The sequence below is a fragment of the Schistocerca piceifrons genome, chromosome 1 (genome assembly GCF_021461385.2).
Source record: "Schistocerca piceifrons isolate TAMUIC-IGC-003096 chromosome 1, iqSchPice1.1, whole genome shotgun sequence".
Lineage (NCBI taxonomy): Eukaryota > Metazoa > Arthropoda > Insecta > Orthoptera > Acrididae > Schistocerca > Schistocerca piceifrons.
The window spans coordinates 757027927-757046530 of NC_060138.1; the positions used below are offsets into that span (position 1 = coordinate 757027927).

At 41.8% G+C, this 18604-nt stretch overlaps 1 protein-coding gene across 1 annotated transcript in view; it reads right to left on the reverse strand.

Annotated features, from left to right (window-relative positions):
• The window catches only part of LOC124774885 (mite allergen Der p 3-like), a 58537-nt gene that overhangs the window by 16546 nt on the left and 23387 nt on the right, over window positions 1-18604 (reverse strand). Inside the window, exons 2-3 of the mRNA XM_047249537.1 lie at window positions 11784-11937; window positions 7982-8117 (exon numbers count right to left, since the gene is read on the reverse strand). Coding sequence (XP_047105493.1) covers window positions 7982-8117; window positions 11784-11937 — 290 coding nt within the window. The remainder of the gene's footprint in view (window positions 1-7981; window positions 8118-11783; window positions 11938-18604) is intronic.

Below are 18604 nucleotides of genomic sequence, written 5' to 3' on the forward strand. Positions count from 1 at the left end.
TAGTGAAGCAGAAGTCATAATTGCCCCACGGTGCCCGATACTGCATTGGCACACAGGCCCTCTGCTCAGACCGTAAAGCTCCGCCCGCTCGCTGCGGCAAGAGACAGTAGTCTAGATGGCTCGAGGCCAACATTTAGCTATGAATGGCGATGTCTTGTAATTAGAACGCTGGATGCGGTACAAAACCAGGTCGACGTTTAAACACGACTCGTCCTCAGATGCCCTGTAAACAGCGGGTGCCGCCATAGTTCACCGACCTAGTTGCAGAGGACACTGACAACTTACAATAAGGGACAGTACAGAGCGTTGGATTCACGCAAGTATAGGGACTAGTTGCTGTTGCGAGAAGCTTTATCGGAACGCCACAGCTCAAACACATCGACAATCACTGTGCTCCAGCAGACGTTTTGTATTTGAACTTAACCAGCATCATAGTGCGAGCGTTGGCAAGAAGCAGGGAATATGGGATTAGGACTAAGAATAGCGACGGCCACACCTATCTGTGGATGCAGCCGCGTATGTTTCTTGATTCTACAGGCGTGTTGATAGACACTGATGATGAAATATTGAAACTGTTCTGTTTGCCTGAAAGAGGTCTGTGTGGAGGCGTTATGAACTCCGTGTATAATATCGTGGGACGGCAGTAGTACGGTGAAAAACTCGCAGAAGGAAAAGAGGAAAACAACATACTAGAAGACAATAGTAACTGATCAGATTAAACACTTCTTACGTTTCAGTGGAGTAATGGTGCATCCAAAGTACATAGTGATATTCAAGAACCTGGACCATGACCTCTACGGACCCTCTTGGAATGGTAGAATCCTCCGCTCTACAGAACGTGAAGAATGTATGCAAGAATCAGCAGCAACATCTGGGATATAATGGTATTATCTTCTTGGCTGCAGCTACACAGTAGCTGTGAATCTTTTATCTAAAATGGTCGGAAGTTTTGTTCGTATAACATGGTAATAATGTATAAAATCTGTCAACAATAAATAACGCACGTGTAATTGGAACTGATGGTCCTTAGTCCTGATAAATCACAGATAGTTAGTTTTCATAAAATCTTTTCTCATTTTTCTTTTCTTCATCCTCGAATATGCATGATGCACATATTCAAATGTCCGCAGCTCGTGGTCATGCGGTAGCGTTCTCGCTTCCCGCGCCCGGGTTCCCGGGTTCGATTCCCGGCGGGGTCAGGGATTTTCTCTGCCTCGTGATGACTGGGTGTTGTGTGCTGTCCTTAGGTTAGTTAGGTTTAAGTAGTTCTAAGTTCTAGGGGACTGATGACCATAGATGTTAAGTCCCATAGTGCTCAGAGCCATATTCAAATGATCTTCCACTTTCCCTTAACTAAGGCATGCATCTGTGACGCTGCATTAGCGACTAACAAATAATGCTTCTTTGTTCCATGTTCAATTTACTTTTTCTTGACAATTATTTCAGATCGGATACGTAGTCGACAATTGTCAGTTGCACGAGTCCCTGTCTGTTAAGTATTCTAGTGCAATACTAGTCGCTGCTGCTTTGTCCTAGTGGCTGCGGGATCCAGTCTCCGGTATAACAACAATAACAATCCATTACGAGGAGTGCTGAAGTTCTTCATGAAGCTGCTTCTAGCATGAGAATACTCCCGGTTGTACACAGCATTTTCTGTCCTAGACTAACAAAGAGCGGATGTTGAAGCTGATGACGTAAGTGAACTTGAGTACAAGTAGTTACAAGACATCTAAGCTCTTAAGGTGCCGCAGCAGCAGTCCTTCCCAAACGAATTCACATGCTAACGTGAAGGCTAGCAAAATGGTTCTGCAGCTGCACTCAAATACGAAGTCAACCAAGATTATCAATATAGAGAAGTAAACTGTTATCAAGCAATCGTGGTCACCCGCAGAAATTTTACAGATAGGCTGCGTGGGGGAGGGGGGAGGGGAAGACAGACGCAAGAGAGATGGTCAGTCTGGAGACATGCCATAGGAACTAAGTTTAACAGGTGGCACAGTAAGTTGCTATGTGGCAAAAAATTAGTGATCCACTAAGTATCTGTACATGGAATAAGCCTGTACTTCACATTCCATTTGAGGGTGGGGGGGGGGGGGGGGGGGCAACGTCACTCTAGCCCTCCCTTGCGGAATCGATTACATAAGATTAGAGCAGATCTAGATCTTCGGCCTTGTGCCAAAGACATGATTTCTGTAGTTCATGGACAGTTGTGTCAGGTCGTGAAGAGTATTAAAATTCTCGAAGAAAGCTCGAGGTCATCACCAATGTGTAGCTAGGCGAATAGAATGATCCAACGAGTTACAGACCTATCTCTCTGACACGTTTTGTCTACAAAGCACAGGAGAGGTTACTCCTGCAGAAGTTTGTGAGGTCAACACGATCGACAAAAAGTGCCTCTGTGAGGTGCGACAACGCGCGGTTAAGCGTTTCCGGACTCGACAACGAGTTTTACGGTAGTCTACTTTTGAGAGCGTGCCAGCGCGGTAGTCGTTAGGACTCTACAGATGTGGTCGGGCGCGAACATTCGGTTGAGGAAGTAACCGAAACAAAGCCAAGCAGTGTACAGGATTTTATAGCCACATGTCTAAAGAATTAATTAGCAAGCGGAAAATGTCGTCCAAGACTGAAGCATTCATGAATGTTGATGTTCTATTCGAATGTCTAGCATGTTTTTGATACTATAAACCAATAACAGCTATCGATAATGGATCATTGAAATAATAAGAATTGTGAAACAATCCAACATCGATAAGAAGAAGATTAGTTATCTATGCTGTGAGCAAGAGAGGGAACAGACAAGCTGGTGATGAAGACTGATCAGCTTTATCTCGAAAACTGAGGTATCAGAAGAATGGTGAAAAAGGATTAATATGGACTGGCATAACATCGACGCTAACATATACAAAACAATTTTCTTTAACTGTATACAAAACATTATTACGTGAATATGCCTAATATTGCTGTCGTTGGCAAAACGTGCCTCAAACGGCAATGTTTTATAATAATTAGCAATCGTGGTAATAACCTCCTGAAAGAGAGGTCATGTACAGAGATCATCTCCCTCAGTTTCCAGTGGTTTCTACACCCCAAAAGAGAATCGTTATAAGATGATTAAAACGTTGGATTAAATTTTACAGTGGGTGCTTTGTTTTACAGAATGACGCATGTATTGGAATTGACATTATTTATAGTATAGAGAAACTGCAAGCGCAGAGTTACAGAAACACTCTCTGCCATAGAGATTGTAACAACAACAACGCTGTACTATTGTACAAATAAGTTTTTTTTTCTTCTGATTTTTCGATAAACTTGAGTAATTGATGTTCTGCTTTCATTTCTTTTTTGTTTCATGCCATTGTGTTAAGGAAACTGTAAACGAGTTTCAATGTGAAAATTAATGTTTATGTCAAATGTCAAGCAATATTGTAATAGAATTGAAATGTAACAAAAATGGTTCAAATGGCTCTGAGCACTATGGGACTTAACTTCTGAGGTCATCAGTCCCCTAGAACTTAGAACTACTTAAACCTAACCAACCTAAGGACATCACACACACCCATGCCCGAGGCAGGATTCGAACCCGCGTCCGTAGCGGTCGCGCGGTTCCAGACTGTAGCGCCCAGAACCGCTCGGCCACTCTGGCCACTCTGGCCGGCAAATGTAACAAATGTTGAAACTGTTTTAAGATGTTTAAAATTGTAACTGTGCGTCTGGTCCATACGTAGGCAATGTGTTATGATATGTAGAATGCAAAACGTCGGGTGAATACCCTGTCTGTAAGGGAGCGCTAAAAGGTGGATGGCAGGCGGATGCGGAAAAATGCACGCGGGCACTGCACGGCACAACGGGCTCAGTAGTAGTTGGAGTTTGACACCGGTTTGAGCAACACCTTCTGGAGCGAGGAGGCTCTCCTAGAAGACGTAGCTTCACTGAGCCTCGGGTATGCCGTTCCCATAGGCACTAAATGGAAAAGTATGGCGTCGCTAAGCAGAATTAAAGTGCCGATACGTCAAGAGCCATAGCTGTGGTTGTATGTGTGCTCTGTGCCTCGCCATCTCGCCGCTCGCCAACCGCCGCATCGATAAAAGCAGGTTGATGTGGTGTCACCGCCAGACACCACACTTACTAGGTGGTAGCCTTTAAATCGGCCGCGGTCCGTTAGTATACGTCGGACCCGCGTGTCGCCACTGTCAGTGATTGCAGACCGAGCGCCGCCACACGGCAGGTCTAGAGAGACTTACTAGCACTCACCCCAGTTGTTCAGCCGACGTTGCTGGGAATGGTTCACTGACAAAAACGCTCTCATTTGCCGAGACGATAGTTAGCATAGCCTTCAGCTACGTCATTTGCTACGACCTAGCAAGACGCCATTACCAGTTTATATTGAGATTGTTAATAATGTTCTCCAATTGTGGATTAAAGTTAAGTACTCCAAGAACTACGTTCTTTTCTTTATAGGATAATTACTTTACCTTGTTCCAGACCTCACGCCAATCTTCGTGAGCTTAATAGCGTGCACTTCTGCCAACGCTTCAATTGAAACTTTTAGTACTATATTGGTATGGACCATAGAGTGAACTATTCAATAATATTCAATAATAACCTAAATTTTACCAGAACTTTCCCCTCATTTAATTATCCTCAAAACTAACCTAGACAGGGTCCTTTCCAAATGTTGTGCAATCCGAGTTTCCCGAAATGAAAAATTAAATTTTGTGTTAATAATAATTACTTGCAGACCTAGTTATATTAGAGTGGTGTTTAAAGAACTGTTTTGTTAATGAACCAGTAAATGAATAACGAAGGTCTAACGAAGTTGAAAGATAACTTTAATATTGATATGGTCATGAAGTTTAATTATTTCGAGACAGATATAAAGGTATTTAAATGAGAAGTAAACAAGATTGAAATGGTAGTAGCTCATATACTGGAAATCTTGAACGCATGATAATATCTGTAATCAATTTTTTTAATATAGTGATCATAACAAAAATGATTCAAATGGCTCTGAGCACTGTGGGACTTAACAGCCGAGGTCATCAGTCCCGTAGAACTCATAACTACTTAAACCTAACTAACCTAAGGACATCACACACATCCATGCCCGAGGCAGGATTCGAACCTGCGGCCGTAGCGGTAGCACGGTTCCAGACTGAAGCGCCTAGAACCGCTCGGCCACACCGGCCGGCAGTGATCATGTTTTCAGGGTCCCCCCCCCCTTTTGTTCATTTGAATTCTGAAGTGTTCTAAATTGGTTTGACCAGCAAAAAATTAAAGTCAATATAAAAGCCAAAGTTTATCAGTGTTTTATCTTTATCAAAACTGACATTTTGTGTGTGGCTCGAAAGTGTTATTTCTAGGGTAACCTATGCCCATTTTAATCACATCAATAGACAGTACTAAGTTCTGTAGTATACGTTATGTGTAGTGTTATGTATTCATGGTTTTTCCATATCAGTACAGAACGTGAAACTATCAGTTCAATAGATTTTCTGGTTCCAAAATTTTACTATATTATGCAGTGTTACTACGTGTTGTTTTGCATGAATATACAGCAACTTGTACAGGGAAGAAGCTCAGTTAATGCCTAATTAGGCTGGCGACCGTATTATATTAAATTGGTAGCATCTTCAGTGTTGCTTTCGGTCCATACTGACGTGTAATTGCATTTTGAATTTACTTGACGGATCATTGTTATTACAGAGTGGGTGTAAGTCTGATTTGCCACCATTCAGGTACACGCGGTCGATATCTATACGAAAATCCTTTCTCATTAGGTGAAGCCCGTTCACTTACCATAGCACAGGCTTTAACGAGTATTGTGTGCCCCACGCGTACGTTACAAGTGGCTTCCGGTGACAGGACATCCAGTTGTTGTCGGTCACAAATTAACGGGAATACCGAACAGTAGATGTTCAGTGGCACGAATTGCAATATTATTCAGTAAAGTAAATAGCAGTGAACGTCAAGTACGGTAATGGGGTTTAATTTGCGTTCGGTATGGACAAGAACGTAAACACAGTAGATGGGCCGAGCGTAATGGAAGATGCGGCTGGCAATGACAGGAGTTTACGCGGCCAGATACCAGATGGCGTTAGTGGTAGACAATTGGCGTACATGCAATACCACGAACATGTTAACGAACAGATTGAAATCTCGAGATTGCCTAGAATACAGCAAGGAATAAAACAGGAAGCAGAGGATGGCTTTGTAGATGATAGTGAGTATGTGAATGAATCCACTGACATGTTTGATTCACCACAGATAAAGAAAGAACCGAAAGAAAATTTTGAAGTAGGATCGGAACACACCGATTCCGTAGAACAAAACAGTGTGAAAATTTTAAACATGAACGACTTATTTGAACTATTGACCAAAAAAATTGCAGGACAGAGTGAGCAGCTCAAAACACAGAATGATCAGCTTCAAAAACAAGTTAGTAATCAGGTTAGTCAGCTTAAAACACACGTTGATGAGCAGCTTAAAACACAAAGTAATCAGCTCAGAACACAGAATGATCAGATTAAAACACAAGTTGGTCAGCTTAAAGTACAGGTCGAAGAACAAGGAATTAAAATTAGTAAACAAATAGAACAGGTAGAACAAAAAGTGGGTAATTTAAGTTCTGCAGTAAATACTATGAAATCTGAAATTGACACAATTAATAAAAATATGGATGTATGCAGGGGGAAATTGACGACATTAACAGTAGGTTTGATGTTGAAATTCTCAACATCCAAGAGAAAGTAGAGCCTCTAGTTGAAATAAAAGTAGACGAGAAAGTTTTCGGTCTTAAAACTGAGATCGTAAACGAATGCCAACATGGAATCTCACAGTTGAAAAAGGCAGTTTCAGATACTGAAAGAGATTTAGGCGAAATAGTTACCGCATGTGTACAAAAATGTGAACAAAATACATCGAAAATTCAAGGCAAAATTTTCGATCTCGAAAGTAAAATCAAAAATAGGCCTGTTGTTGTCTGTAATGGCACGCCACTTACAAAGCTGTTGGAAGGTGAGGAACGCTTCGATCCCGCAAAAGAAAACATAAAGGATCGCATCCGTTGGATTTCATCAACTTGTTTATCAGTGTTTTATCTTTATCAAAATTGACATTTTGTGTGTGGCTCGAAAGTGTTATTTATAGGGTAACCTATGCCCGATTTTAATCAGATCAATAGACAGGAGGGATAAGTAATAATAATAATAATAATCGTATAGCTTGATTACTGAGAGTTTCTGACGAGGGATGTTCAGTTGCAGATGCAAACATTTGTTGAACTCCGATTCAGCGAAATAGGAGCCACCGTTATGTAAAAGATAATTTTGTCATGCTGAACACCAAATCCTTAAAGAGAATATAAATACTGATTACTAACAGCCAGAAAAGAACAGTGAACGCAATTTTTCCAGGGAACTGTACATAAAAAACTCCGTCTTTAACAGTTTCTTTAATAAAAATCGGCAGTTCCTCTTTCTCTTACATTCTTGGATGAGACACCTTTATCCAAATTTTAACTTTATTGTTCTGAGTGTGAGTGCCTTAAGGAAAACACACATATCCATATCAGAAATAGAGGAAGATAATACACGCTGTGGTTGCAGATTATCTGAGACAGAGAGAAAGAAGAGGTGCCGCTCTAGTGTCACGAGTCAATTCATTGCAGTACACTTTCAGAGCAAATTTATTGAGTTTTTCCTTCTGTTTGTAGCTGATAATATTCTAATCTCCACTATTTTTAGAATTCAGAAGCTCGCCCTATAATGTTACCGTTAGTAAAAATTTTCCGAGAATCCGTACCATCACCACCTGTGTGGTAAAAACATTGTGCAACCAGAAAGCCTTTAGATATACACATATATCTGTTAACAGACTCTTAAACGTATTCGCCTAAGACGATGAGGGGACTCAGCAAAATGAAAACCAAATGAGTACGACAACCCATCTGTCGGCGAACAAGTAGCTAGCCAGCCAGACGTACCCTTATGAGAGCGACATCGTTGACCCAGGAGTCCACGGGGCTGTACCGGCTGTGCACCACCACCTTGTTCGCCCGGTGCCGCGTGCCGCCAGAGGATATGTTGACGGTGCCGGCTAGGACTGACAGCTGGCTCGTACTGCAACAGAGTATCGTCTGCTTTTTGCAGCTAGCACAAGACACTGCCGAACATACAGTGGAAGAGATAAGGAAATTACGGGGAAGATTTATGGGTTTAGCGATTCCATTTCTTGAAGCTATGAGAGCTGCAAACTACATGAAACACCCACAAAATATGGTAACTGCATGTTTTTCAGCGGTCTGCAAGAATCTTATTCATAATACTCCATATTTTCTATAGTGTGAATTTTTGGCAGATGTTTGAATTCATGTAGTTCATAAAGGAAATAACTCTTGAAAATTTCAGTCGAATTGTTTGAATTACATCAGACAATATTTGCCACAGCAGATGGATATGTAAACAATCACATTTCCGTAGTCTGCACATTTCCCAGACCGCAATCACTTGCATAATTGTGTGTGGGCCCACGGAAAAGAAGGCATTAAAAATGCAGCGATGCTTCGTTAATGTGTCAGGGAGGTGTGCGAAACCATTAGGCATTACTGTCGCAATTTGAAAGGCGGAGTTTCGAGGCTGTAAGATCGAAGGAAGTGCAGATAACCTTGTAGGTGGGGCAACCACATGAGCATTCGTCTTGGGTATTAATAACCGCTTCAGCTGTATTTCGGTCCTTCATTATAGTACCACTACCGGTCTCTTGGCGTTAAAGCCACACCATCGGGTGACATATGATTAAAACATTAGAGCGGGAAACTTGGAATCTTTGTTCCCAACATTCGTTGTCTGTCAGAACAAAACATCACTGAAGGGCGGTCCAAAATTCTAATATAGTGGTTGGGTCCAAAACAAATCGTACCATAATGATCGCTTCTCCGATCTATGTGGAACCGCGTACTGTATTGGAATTTGGCAGTTTTTTATCCATGACATACCGTTTTCTATTGGTGTTTGGTTTTGGCGGAGAACGAATGTTGGGAAAAAAGATTCGGAGCTTTTAAACTCAAATGTTTTAATCATATGTCGCCTGAAGATGTGGCTTTAGGGCCACGAAACCGGTACTGGTACAGTAATAAAGGACCAAAATACCACTGAAGAGGTTATTAATACCCAAGGTTGAAGAAAGTGTTCTGGGATTTTCAATCGCTTGAAGTGGTTAAAATGCCAGGAGTATCGACCAAGTAATCTCTGGCAGTGACTGGTTATAGGGCGTTGGTACCCTACGCCTTTATTTACTCTAGCTGCCGGCCGTGACGTCACTGGGTCCTACGATGTCACCATGAATGGTCATACGTTGCCTCCGCGTTCGATGCACCCGTTTCGACCTCACTGAGCTGAGTTCAAGGGTACCACCTCTACTGACAGTGTTGTCAGTGATTTTTATTCCAACGGATTCTTTAATTACAGAGTCCCAGAAGCTGCTAATGCCAGCCACGACAGAGGGATCGATGAAAGAAGTCTTGTGATCTTTTCCTAGAGCATGCTCTCCTAAAGCAGACTCTTCATGTAGCACAGGCAATAAAACCCCTCTCACTCCTTCCTGCTTTGTTCTACAGTGCGCACTGTTTGTCCAACGAAAGACTGACGGCGGCGTACGCAGGGTGTTTTGTAAACACTTATTAGCAAGACCTGCCGCGCCTTTAATTGGGCACAGTAATTACCAGATTTTCCGAAGAGACCTGAAGAGCGATTTGGTTTTACATCTTTTCGGCAGGAGGCTTGTCTTACCCGACATGGGGCCACAGATTGGCAAAACTGCTCACGTGTTTCCCTGCTCTTCGTCGGTGGCCTTACTACAGTTCTTATATGAGATCACTTCATTTGGTGATCGTTAAGAAACTTGCGTAGCTGCCTCACCTCATGGGACGGGTCACTGGCGTCCAGTATCGGCCTGGCACGATGTACCAAAGTTTGCATCACATTGCACTCCTGTGCCTACTTACTATACAAATTGTACGGTTAACTTACTAAACACGTAAACACGTATATTTAGATGTCAGATAGGGCTGGAGGATCTAATATTGTAGTAGAAAAAACAAATGTAGAACGTCAGAACTAAGAGAAATAACGGAAAGCGTTCCAAACAGTTTCTAGTGGTGTCATCATGATACAGTCCCCTGTTCGAAGCTATCCCCTGTTCCCATTCAACCTCACCATGTGTTACACACCACGGGTGTACACATTCCGCTTTCAACCTGCCCATAAATGTCTGTTAGTCAGACAGGCAAGCTGCCGTACGTTATCAGCAGAATGGGCAGGTCGCCTTACTTCTATCCGAGACAAACTAAGTCATGCTATACTGAAAAAGGAGTGTTGCTTGTCTGCCCAAAGTCCCGCTGTGCTTCGGTACGCAGCAGTTTATTCTGTACGCTTTCACTTTAGTGTTATGAGTAGGATTCGTAAGTTGATTAAAATATCCCAGTATCATAAGACGAGGCTCAGTGAGATATCTATTTATTTTGATTCATTGTATGCCAGAAGGTTGTTGATTTAATTTTTTCCCGCTTTTCGACGCATATTGGGATTATTTATTTATTTCTCTTCTCTTCCTTTTCACTTCTCTGCAACTTTACCCTTTTTCGACTTGTACCAGCTATTCTCAATTCGCACCATCATTAAGTCACCTTTAATACATATTTTCTGTTGTAATGAGAGCCATCTCCGAAGGCCGAAATCCTTTGCACCAAAAATCCTGAAGATGTCTGTTATACAACAATGGTTTTCGAAGTATAGTTTCTGTAACCTTAACGTTTCCAGCCAGTTATACAAATTTTAATTACTTTTTCCTGGATGTATATTGTGAGTTCTCTGAATTCACTCTAAGTGGGCAAAATCATTCACTCTATATTTCCCAAACACATTTTAGCAAACGCAAATTTCGTTTATTAATATTATTATGTTAATCTAAATAGTACCCGTCTGAAAGAAAAAGGTTTTCTTTCATACGAAGCTTTCTTAACACTATGATCCATACCACCAGAATGAGGTTTTTAATATCCACTGAGCCATATCTTTTCGTATTTCAGAGAACATTTGCGCTATCTGGAAAGCCTATACACTGCTATATGGCCTCAGTTCCTTAGCACACATTTGCACACACTTGTCAACTATTAAGTCCTTGTCCTCTTTCAAAGTATGTGTATAGTGAGACATGTCGTTATATGCTTGAGCTTCCCGAATAGGTGCTTCAGAACTTTTTACACAGTTTCCATTGCGAGACACCTGTCGATTTATTTGAAGTTGCCATATAAACAAAGGACAACTTTTCACTTGTTGTAGTTGCGCTCTGTTGCAACTGGTATATATTCCCCAATTCTTAAATTCTCCTCATTCTTCTGTCATGTTTGCTTGTTCATTTTTGTGTTCCCACCGTTATCATTAATGAGCTGCAGTGAAACTACCTGCGCAATCATATACATGGCTAGTCCCGTTGCGCTGATAGCGCAACCTGTTGTCAGCTGCAGCAGGCTAGCGGTAGCCAAGGTTGCCCTGCTTTAACCACTGCGCTTCAGTGCACAAAATGTACTCGTGTGTCTCCGTTGCAGCAGGCTGAGCTGCCGTAATTGCTGCAGTGGAGATAGTGGCAGGCAGGCTGGAACACGAATTTGTACACCTCCGATGCACACACGTACACTCACTCACTCACACACGTACACTCACTCACTCACTCACACTCACACACACACACACACACACACGTGCTCTCACAGACGGTGGGATGCTTACTCGACGTCGACGCAGTGCGCGGCGGTGAGCACCCACTGCTCGTCGAGTACGTTGGCGCCGCAGTTGTGGCTCTCGTCCACTTGCAGCGACACGATAGCCGGGAACTCGCCTGGAGCTGCGTCCTCGCCGCCTACTATGCGGTCCTCCGGCAAACCTGCGCAGTCAACAGCGAGCGCATATCAGCAACCAGTTCTCGCAACGAGCTACAAGTGCTGAGACTGCAAGGTGATAGAGAGGGCAATGAGAATGCACAGACAACCTAAATATCTGACTGGTACCTCAAAAACGGTAATGTTTGGAACGCCCAGAAAAGCTCATAGAACAACATAGTAGTCACTGTCTTAAAAGAGTAGACTGGTAGCTTTGGAGCGATTTGGATGATAGTGATCAGTTCCTCCACCAATGACGTGACTCACGGCGGTGCAGAACTTTGCATGTGTCAGTCGGTTTGTGCCATCAGCACTGTAAATTGGATCGACGTCCATACGTGACCTAATAGGAGGGTGGAGCTTGAGTCTTTGAATGTGGCCATAAGCACACTGTTAATGTAGATGTCCAATTTGTTGGTTTATCAGTGCAGACTGTCCACGGAAAGTTGTACCATTCACAACAATATAACATGGTGCGAGAACAATGGTCCTGTGATAAGGATCACACATTGTCAACGAGAAGCAGTTCCATTCTTGCTGTTGTCAACGGACGCAGGCCCATTTCTACCATATTTCGAGCGAACATTGCGAAGGGAATTGCAGGCAACTGAAATTCGGTTCGTCACGATACGTCATTTCTCACAGTGGCATATGGAACTTAGCATTTTCAATGGGCCCCTTTATTCACATACCGTAAACATGAACTAGTTTCTTCATGTCAACATCTTTGGTTACAAAGTGTGGCCCGTTCTACATTTTTATGAGTATGCGGTTGATACCCTATTCTTCCACGGTAACAGCTATATTCATAAACGGTACACAGATTCTTCTGGTTATTAATATTTATACACTACATTGCACCCCTATTTGTTCGCTACGTCACTCGATGTTGCTTGCATAAAAAAATGTTGTAACCCATTTAGAATAGCAGGTCAAATGTATAAATCACCGTGCCCTCAATATGGTCGCTCTTCAGTAGAAGAGGCCACGAATTCGGCTCGTGAGCCGCGCCCTGGCGTGGATGCCACAGTGGTCATGCAGGCTGGCACATTTCCCCCACCGCTGTCTTAACGTTACGAGGTGCAAGAGGGGCAAACAGCGAACGCGCCGCATTTGAGAGGTAGGGCGATTGCACTGCATACCACTTTGCTTTATTCCACATTTCCCAACAACATAGATAAAAACAAAATAAATTTCCATTACTAATTAATTATTTATGGCGCGCTGAAGATATAACTTTTATCTATTGCGAACTGTCAGCATATGGACAGAGGCAGGCAAATTTTCTCACGTTGCAATGTCTTACTATGTATAGTGTGCATTCAAATTCACTTAAAAGAGCAATCCATTACGAATATTTTAATTTTAGTTCCTGCACTTCTTTTTCGTTCATGGATTCAACAATAGCGATTTTACATCGAAAAGTCGTTCCAGGCGCTCCCTGGATTTAGCCAGAGTGCTTTGCAGTAATATAAAGTCTCCATAATCTTCGTCCAATTCCGTCGAAAACTATTGCAAATGACAGTGGAATAATGCATGCAACTTCAGCAGTTTTACTACTCATACCATCAATTTATTCAGGTGCCCCTTGACCGCAAATTTTGCACAAAGTGCTTCTGGGTGTACAGAACAATCAATCCGTCTGTCGATCGTTGCCAACTAAATCTTTAAATTCTTTCTGCATGGGACTGTAATGTCTTTTCATATCAAATTTAGCGCTTTAGCGACTGCATAGTATATATAGAATTCTTAACTCTCTCTTCTGTCACTAGCATTCTGTTTTAAAGGCTTGTGGTGATAGATGGCTAAACTTCCTCTTTTTGTGCGAACAGCTACTGAATATGTGAACATCTTTCAAACAAATAGCGAAGGGTAAACAGCGCTGAGACCACGATTCTGTACAACTTAGAAGAGCTTCCGAGAAACAGGCTGAGTCATGGCCTGCACGTGGCCCGAACTCCGTGCACACGTGCACGTAGCACGTCATGGACGGCACTGCTGTACAGGATCTCGTCGTAAGTGGATAGCTTCGGGTGAATATGACAAACTGGAGAGAAACTTCTTCCATTTCCGAACTGAGACCTTTTTCTATTCTAGAGTAGTCTTAAGAAGATATTAGCTTGACGTGTACTGGTGATGACCAATTTATTATGCTTTGTGTTTACTTATCTGAGTGACACAAATGTATTTGAGATTACACATAATTTTGTCTGCTTTACGTGAGACATACGTGCTAACCTAAGGCCATTGTATGAAATATCGCAGTATCCCATCAAGATTAATCACAATTTTTGAATCCGATGATCGTTGTAGTCATCAGTCAGAAATCTACTTTGACGCGACTCTGTCTTGAGAAAATCGTTCAATAAGTTAAGAGCTCTTGCACAATACAACTATTTTAACCTGCTTACAAATTATTTAAGCATCGATCTTCCATTTTTATCAATTTTGTAACTCTTTGTTTAAGTCCCCTATGTTCTCTTTAGCATGTGAACACGTTCATGTTTAAATTTTTCAAGAAGAGTCACCTTACAGACGCACACGACTGTACGCCTATATCGCTGATCTCATGTATTTCATTGCTGAACACTGAATATCTACCCGATAGGAGGCAATGGAAACAGAACATAATAATTATGTTAACCCAGCTCACTTGATTCATACAATAGGCCCAGAAGACAGTGTATATAGGAGTTTAGATTGAGAAGGTGTTCCCTATTTTGCGGAAGGTGTTGAATAAAGTTCCATGGTGTCATCGACGACGGAAACTAATATCTTTGAATTGAAGAGTTCCCAGCAGATAGACCATAGCATAGCATAAATGTTCAAACGTAAGAATAAGTTCAAACGTACTTGAAGCAAGTGTTACTGTACCATTCATGTTCGCTATATAAGCAAACACCGTCCGAACAGACTTTGAAGAACCAACGGTACTGACCGGCCCCCTTCATCCTCAGCCCTTACGTGTCACCCAATGCAGATGCGGAGGGGCAGGTGGTCTACACACTGCTCGCCCATTGCTGTCAGTTTTCGCGACCGGTGCCGCTACTTCTCAGTCAGGCAGCTCCTCAGCTGCTCAGCTGGCTTCACAAGGGCTGAGTGCAGCCCACTTACCAACAGCACTCGGCAGACCACGGCGATGACTCATCTAAGAGCTAGCAAACACTAACAGTGCGTAGCCTCGTTTATCCTACGAGAATCTGTGTTACCTTGCGGCAAGGCCGTTGGCATGTTCACCGTATACGGTGCATAAATTATCTAGTGTATATCGGAATTTTAATGAGGCTGCTTCAGGATGATTCTTGCTTATATGAAGAAGTTACAATGAACAATATAGTAAACGCATGTAGATCTCTATCAGACCACGTTTCACTAAATAGCCGGAAAGGCCTGTTACTGATTGATTACACTATTGTCTGCCAATCACAAGAAGTTGTCACATTAATTAAATACCTGGCACATGTGTATGGAGCGATTTAAAGTCCATCCACCGCATAAAACTAATCATAGGAATGGTATATGCCAAACTGCGATTCACTGAAAGATTCGTCAGGAAGTGTAACCGTCCGCGAAAGCGGTAGATTGCAAATCCTCCTGTGGCCGATACTTGAATTTTGATTCTCAGCTCAGTGCAGGATCCTTACAAGCTAGGTTTGAGATATAAATGATACAACGAAGAACAGCGGGTCGTAACGGGTTCGTTTAGCAGTTTGAAAGCATCGCAGAAATATTCATCCAGTTAAAGTAGCAGACGCTACAAGGGAAAAATTATGCACCGTGGTGTGATTTACTGTTGAAATGACTAGAACGTACATTGGTAGATGAGTAACCAATATAATGTTTCTTCCTGCATACATCACGCGGGAGGTCGTGAAGGTAAAATTAAAGTGATTCGATTTCACTTTGCATCCAGGCAGTTGTTCTTCCCGCGCAGCAACAACTTTAATGATCTAAGAGGAGGGGGAGAAGGGGGGGGCCAAGTGCCATTGTTATACCAAGTAACTCAGTAGTCTTTTCACTTGAATATGTGAATTCACACATTGCTGCAAACGTAGTACAATTTTAGCTTACTCTACGAAAATTGTACTGATGGAGAAAACTTGAAGGAATAAATAATTGGCTGCTATTATCTCTGTAGCAATGGTCACTAGCAATAATTTTTTCTCCTAGTACGTTCCCTTATCTTCCACGTGGTAGAATATTTCATTTGAAAAACAGTAATGTGTGGAAGGTCTCACCTATGAAGAAATCATTTCAAATAGTATGGGTGTTACCGTTCATTCTGATAAAGACACCTCAGAAGATTAGGAAAAAAAAACCGGTTACACAACATGTACAATCCATGTAAATAATGGGCCACTCAGGAATAATATCCAATTAGCGTGCAAACTATTAAAAAGTGTAATGGACATGCCACGAACATGTGTTTTTAGTATAACACGAATTGTGATTACCAGTGTCATTAAAATATGGGGATTTCAAGCGTCAGACAACAGGTGAAATGAACCTAAAATCTGGAATCAGTACGAACAGTCCACACATTCCTCGTGTAGTACCATGCCCAACAAATCCCCAGACAAAATGGGCATTAGACAGAGGGATAGTATGTATTTCACTCGTAATTCCTCACAAGTGGCTTCTAACCATATTGCGTGCCTATGGAGTATTGTGTCAGTTGTTCATCTGTATTCGTGATTTCAAGTCAGAAAGAGAGTAACTGATGGAAAGTCATCACGTAAGCCATATGTCATAACTAGGGCCCGAATTTTAATTGCCTAAAAACACATAAAACTTACATAAATATGACCTTAATAAATAAAATATGACTTAATAGAAGTTTATTTAAAGCATTCTTGTTTTTTTATTTAATTTTTTATTCACCATAAAATAATACAAAATTCACCTCCCAAAATATTGTAAGTATAGTTCTTTCTTTATGTAGGGTTTGTGGCTAATTTGCACCTATTTTTTGATTGTCTGAATGTTTTATTTCCTAAACACAAATTACAGTGAAAAGATCACCTATCGAAACAGTAAAACAATGTTTTTATTTCTACATAGTATTTAACGCGTTTCACATTATTTAATACCGTATGTCAATCTTCAGTATCTGCAAAGTTGCACTGGATCACAAGGTGCATTTTCAGGTTTTCCATTGCCAAAGATCTACGGTTGTCGTTGAGGATAGTTTCGTACCTGGGAAAGCTCCTCTCCACTTCACAAGACGTCACTGGAGCGTATTTGAAGACAGCCAGGTCACTGGAGTTCAGCTTTGTTTCAGTATCTTCAAATGTTACGGCATTCTCTGAAAGAGTGTCATTAATTTTGCACAGTGTAGAATATTCAGAATTCCGCTGGAGGAAACTTTGCAATTTGGTTTTCACTTTGTTAGCCACATGACCACAAGCTCGACCCAACTCACTCCGCACATGTTGCACAATACTCAGGGCCTCACATAGCTGAGTGCCAACGAATTCCAGTTGTTTGATGGCTTCTGATATCACTGAAAAATTGGCGCTGATGTATGCCAAGTTTCGAGACAATGTATCTGTAAAAACTTCTTTCACAATTTTGATTGCACTTGATTCATTGCTATCAAGCTCACAGAAGATTGTCTTTATGTGGGTGTAATTGGTGAAGTAATACTCAGCATCACTAAGCCAAGAACCCCATCTTGTAAGAACAGTTTTAGGTGGGAGGAGCGTTGAAGGTGCTTGTTCCTTGAATTTCTGCACCCGTAGCGGAGCCTTCACATAGATTTTCTTGCCACAGGAAATTAATTTGTCCACGTCAGGGTAATTTGATCGCACGTCTTCGGCAACTCCGTGCAACGCATGTGCAAGGCAAGTGGCATACACCATACTGGGGTAGAGAATCTGAAGCCCTTTGGCTGCTTTAGCCATATATGAAGCATCACCTGTTACAAGCAGCAAAACGTTGTCTCTTTTCACACCATCTGGCCACAGTAGCTTCAGAGAGTTGTCAAACAAAATAGCAATAGTCGAATTGTTTACTCTATCGAGAGCTTCACACGTTAGTAGGAACATATCTCCAGGGCCATCAACTTTTAGAACACCAAAAACAACATTTGCAATATATCGCCCACTAATATCCGTAGTTTCATCTATCGAAAGCCAGATCTTTTGCTCAGAAATAGTAATTCGTATTTTGTTGAGCACATCATTGTAGCATACGGATAAATAGTTCATTCTCGGTGTAGATTCATCTGGAACTGGATGTGTTGTGTACTTCTCCAAGAACCGTCTGAAGCGTGGATTCTTCAGCTTTTCCAATGGGATGTTGCAGAACACCATCATCTCACACAAATCCTTGCAGAATGATTGCACGGTAGACGATTGACCTGTCTGTTCAAATAACAGCGTTTGCGTGCTGTTATTTTCAGCACTTTGTTTCACACAGCTGCTGTGTTTAGCGGTATTACAGTGTTGTTGCACATTAAGGCGCTTTTCTGCACTAACTTTAACTTCACACAGTTTACAAAATAACATTTTCCTATCAGTACTAAAGAACTTCTCTCCAAATTCTCGAACACATCCTCGCAACTTCACGCTGTTGGAGCACTTTACTTTAGGCATGTTGAACAAGGCCAAACTGGTTATTGGGAACACCTGTGCGACTGTGATGATTATTACGGCAGAAGCCGCCTTTGTT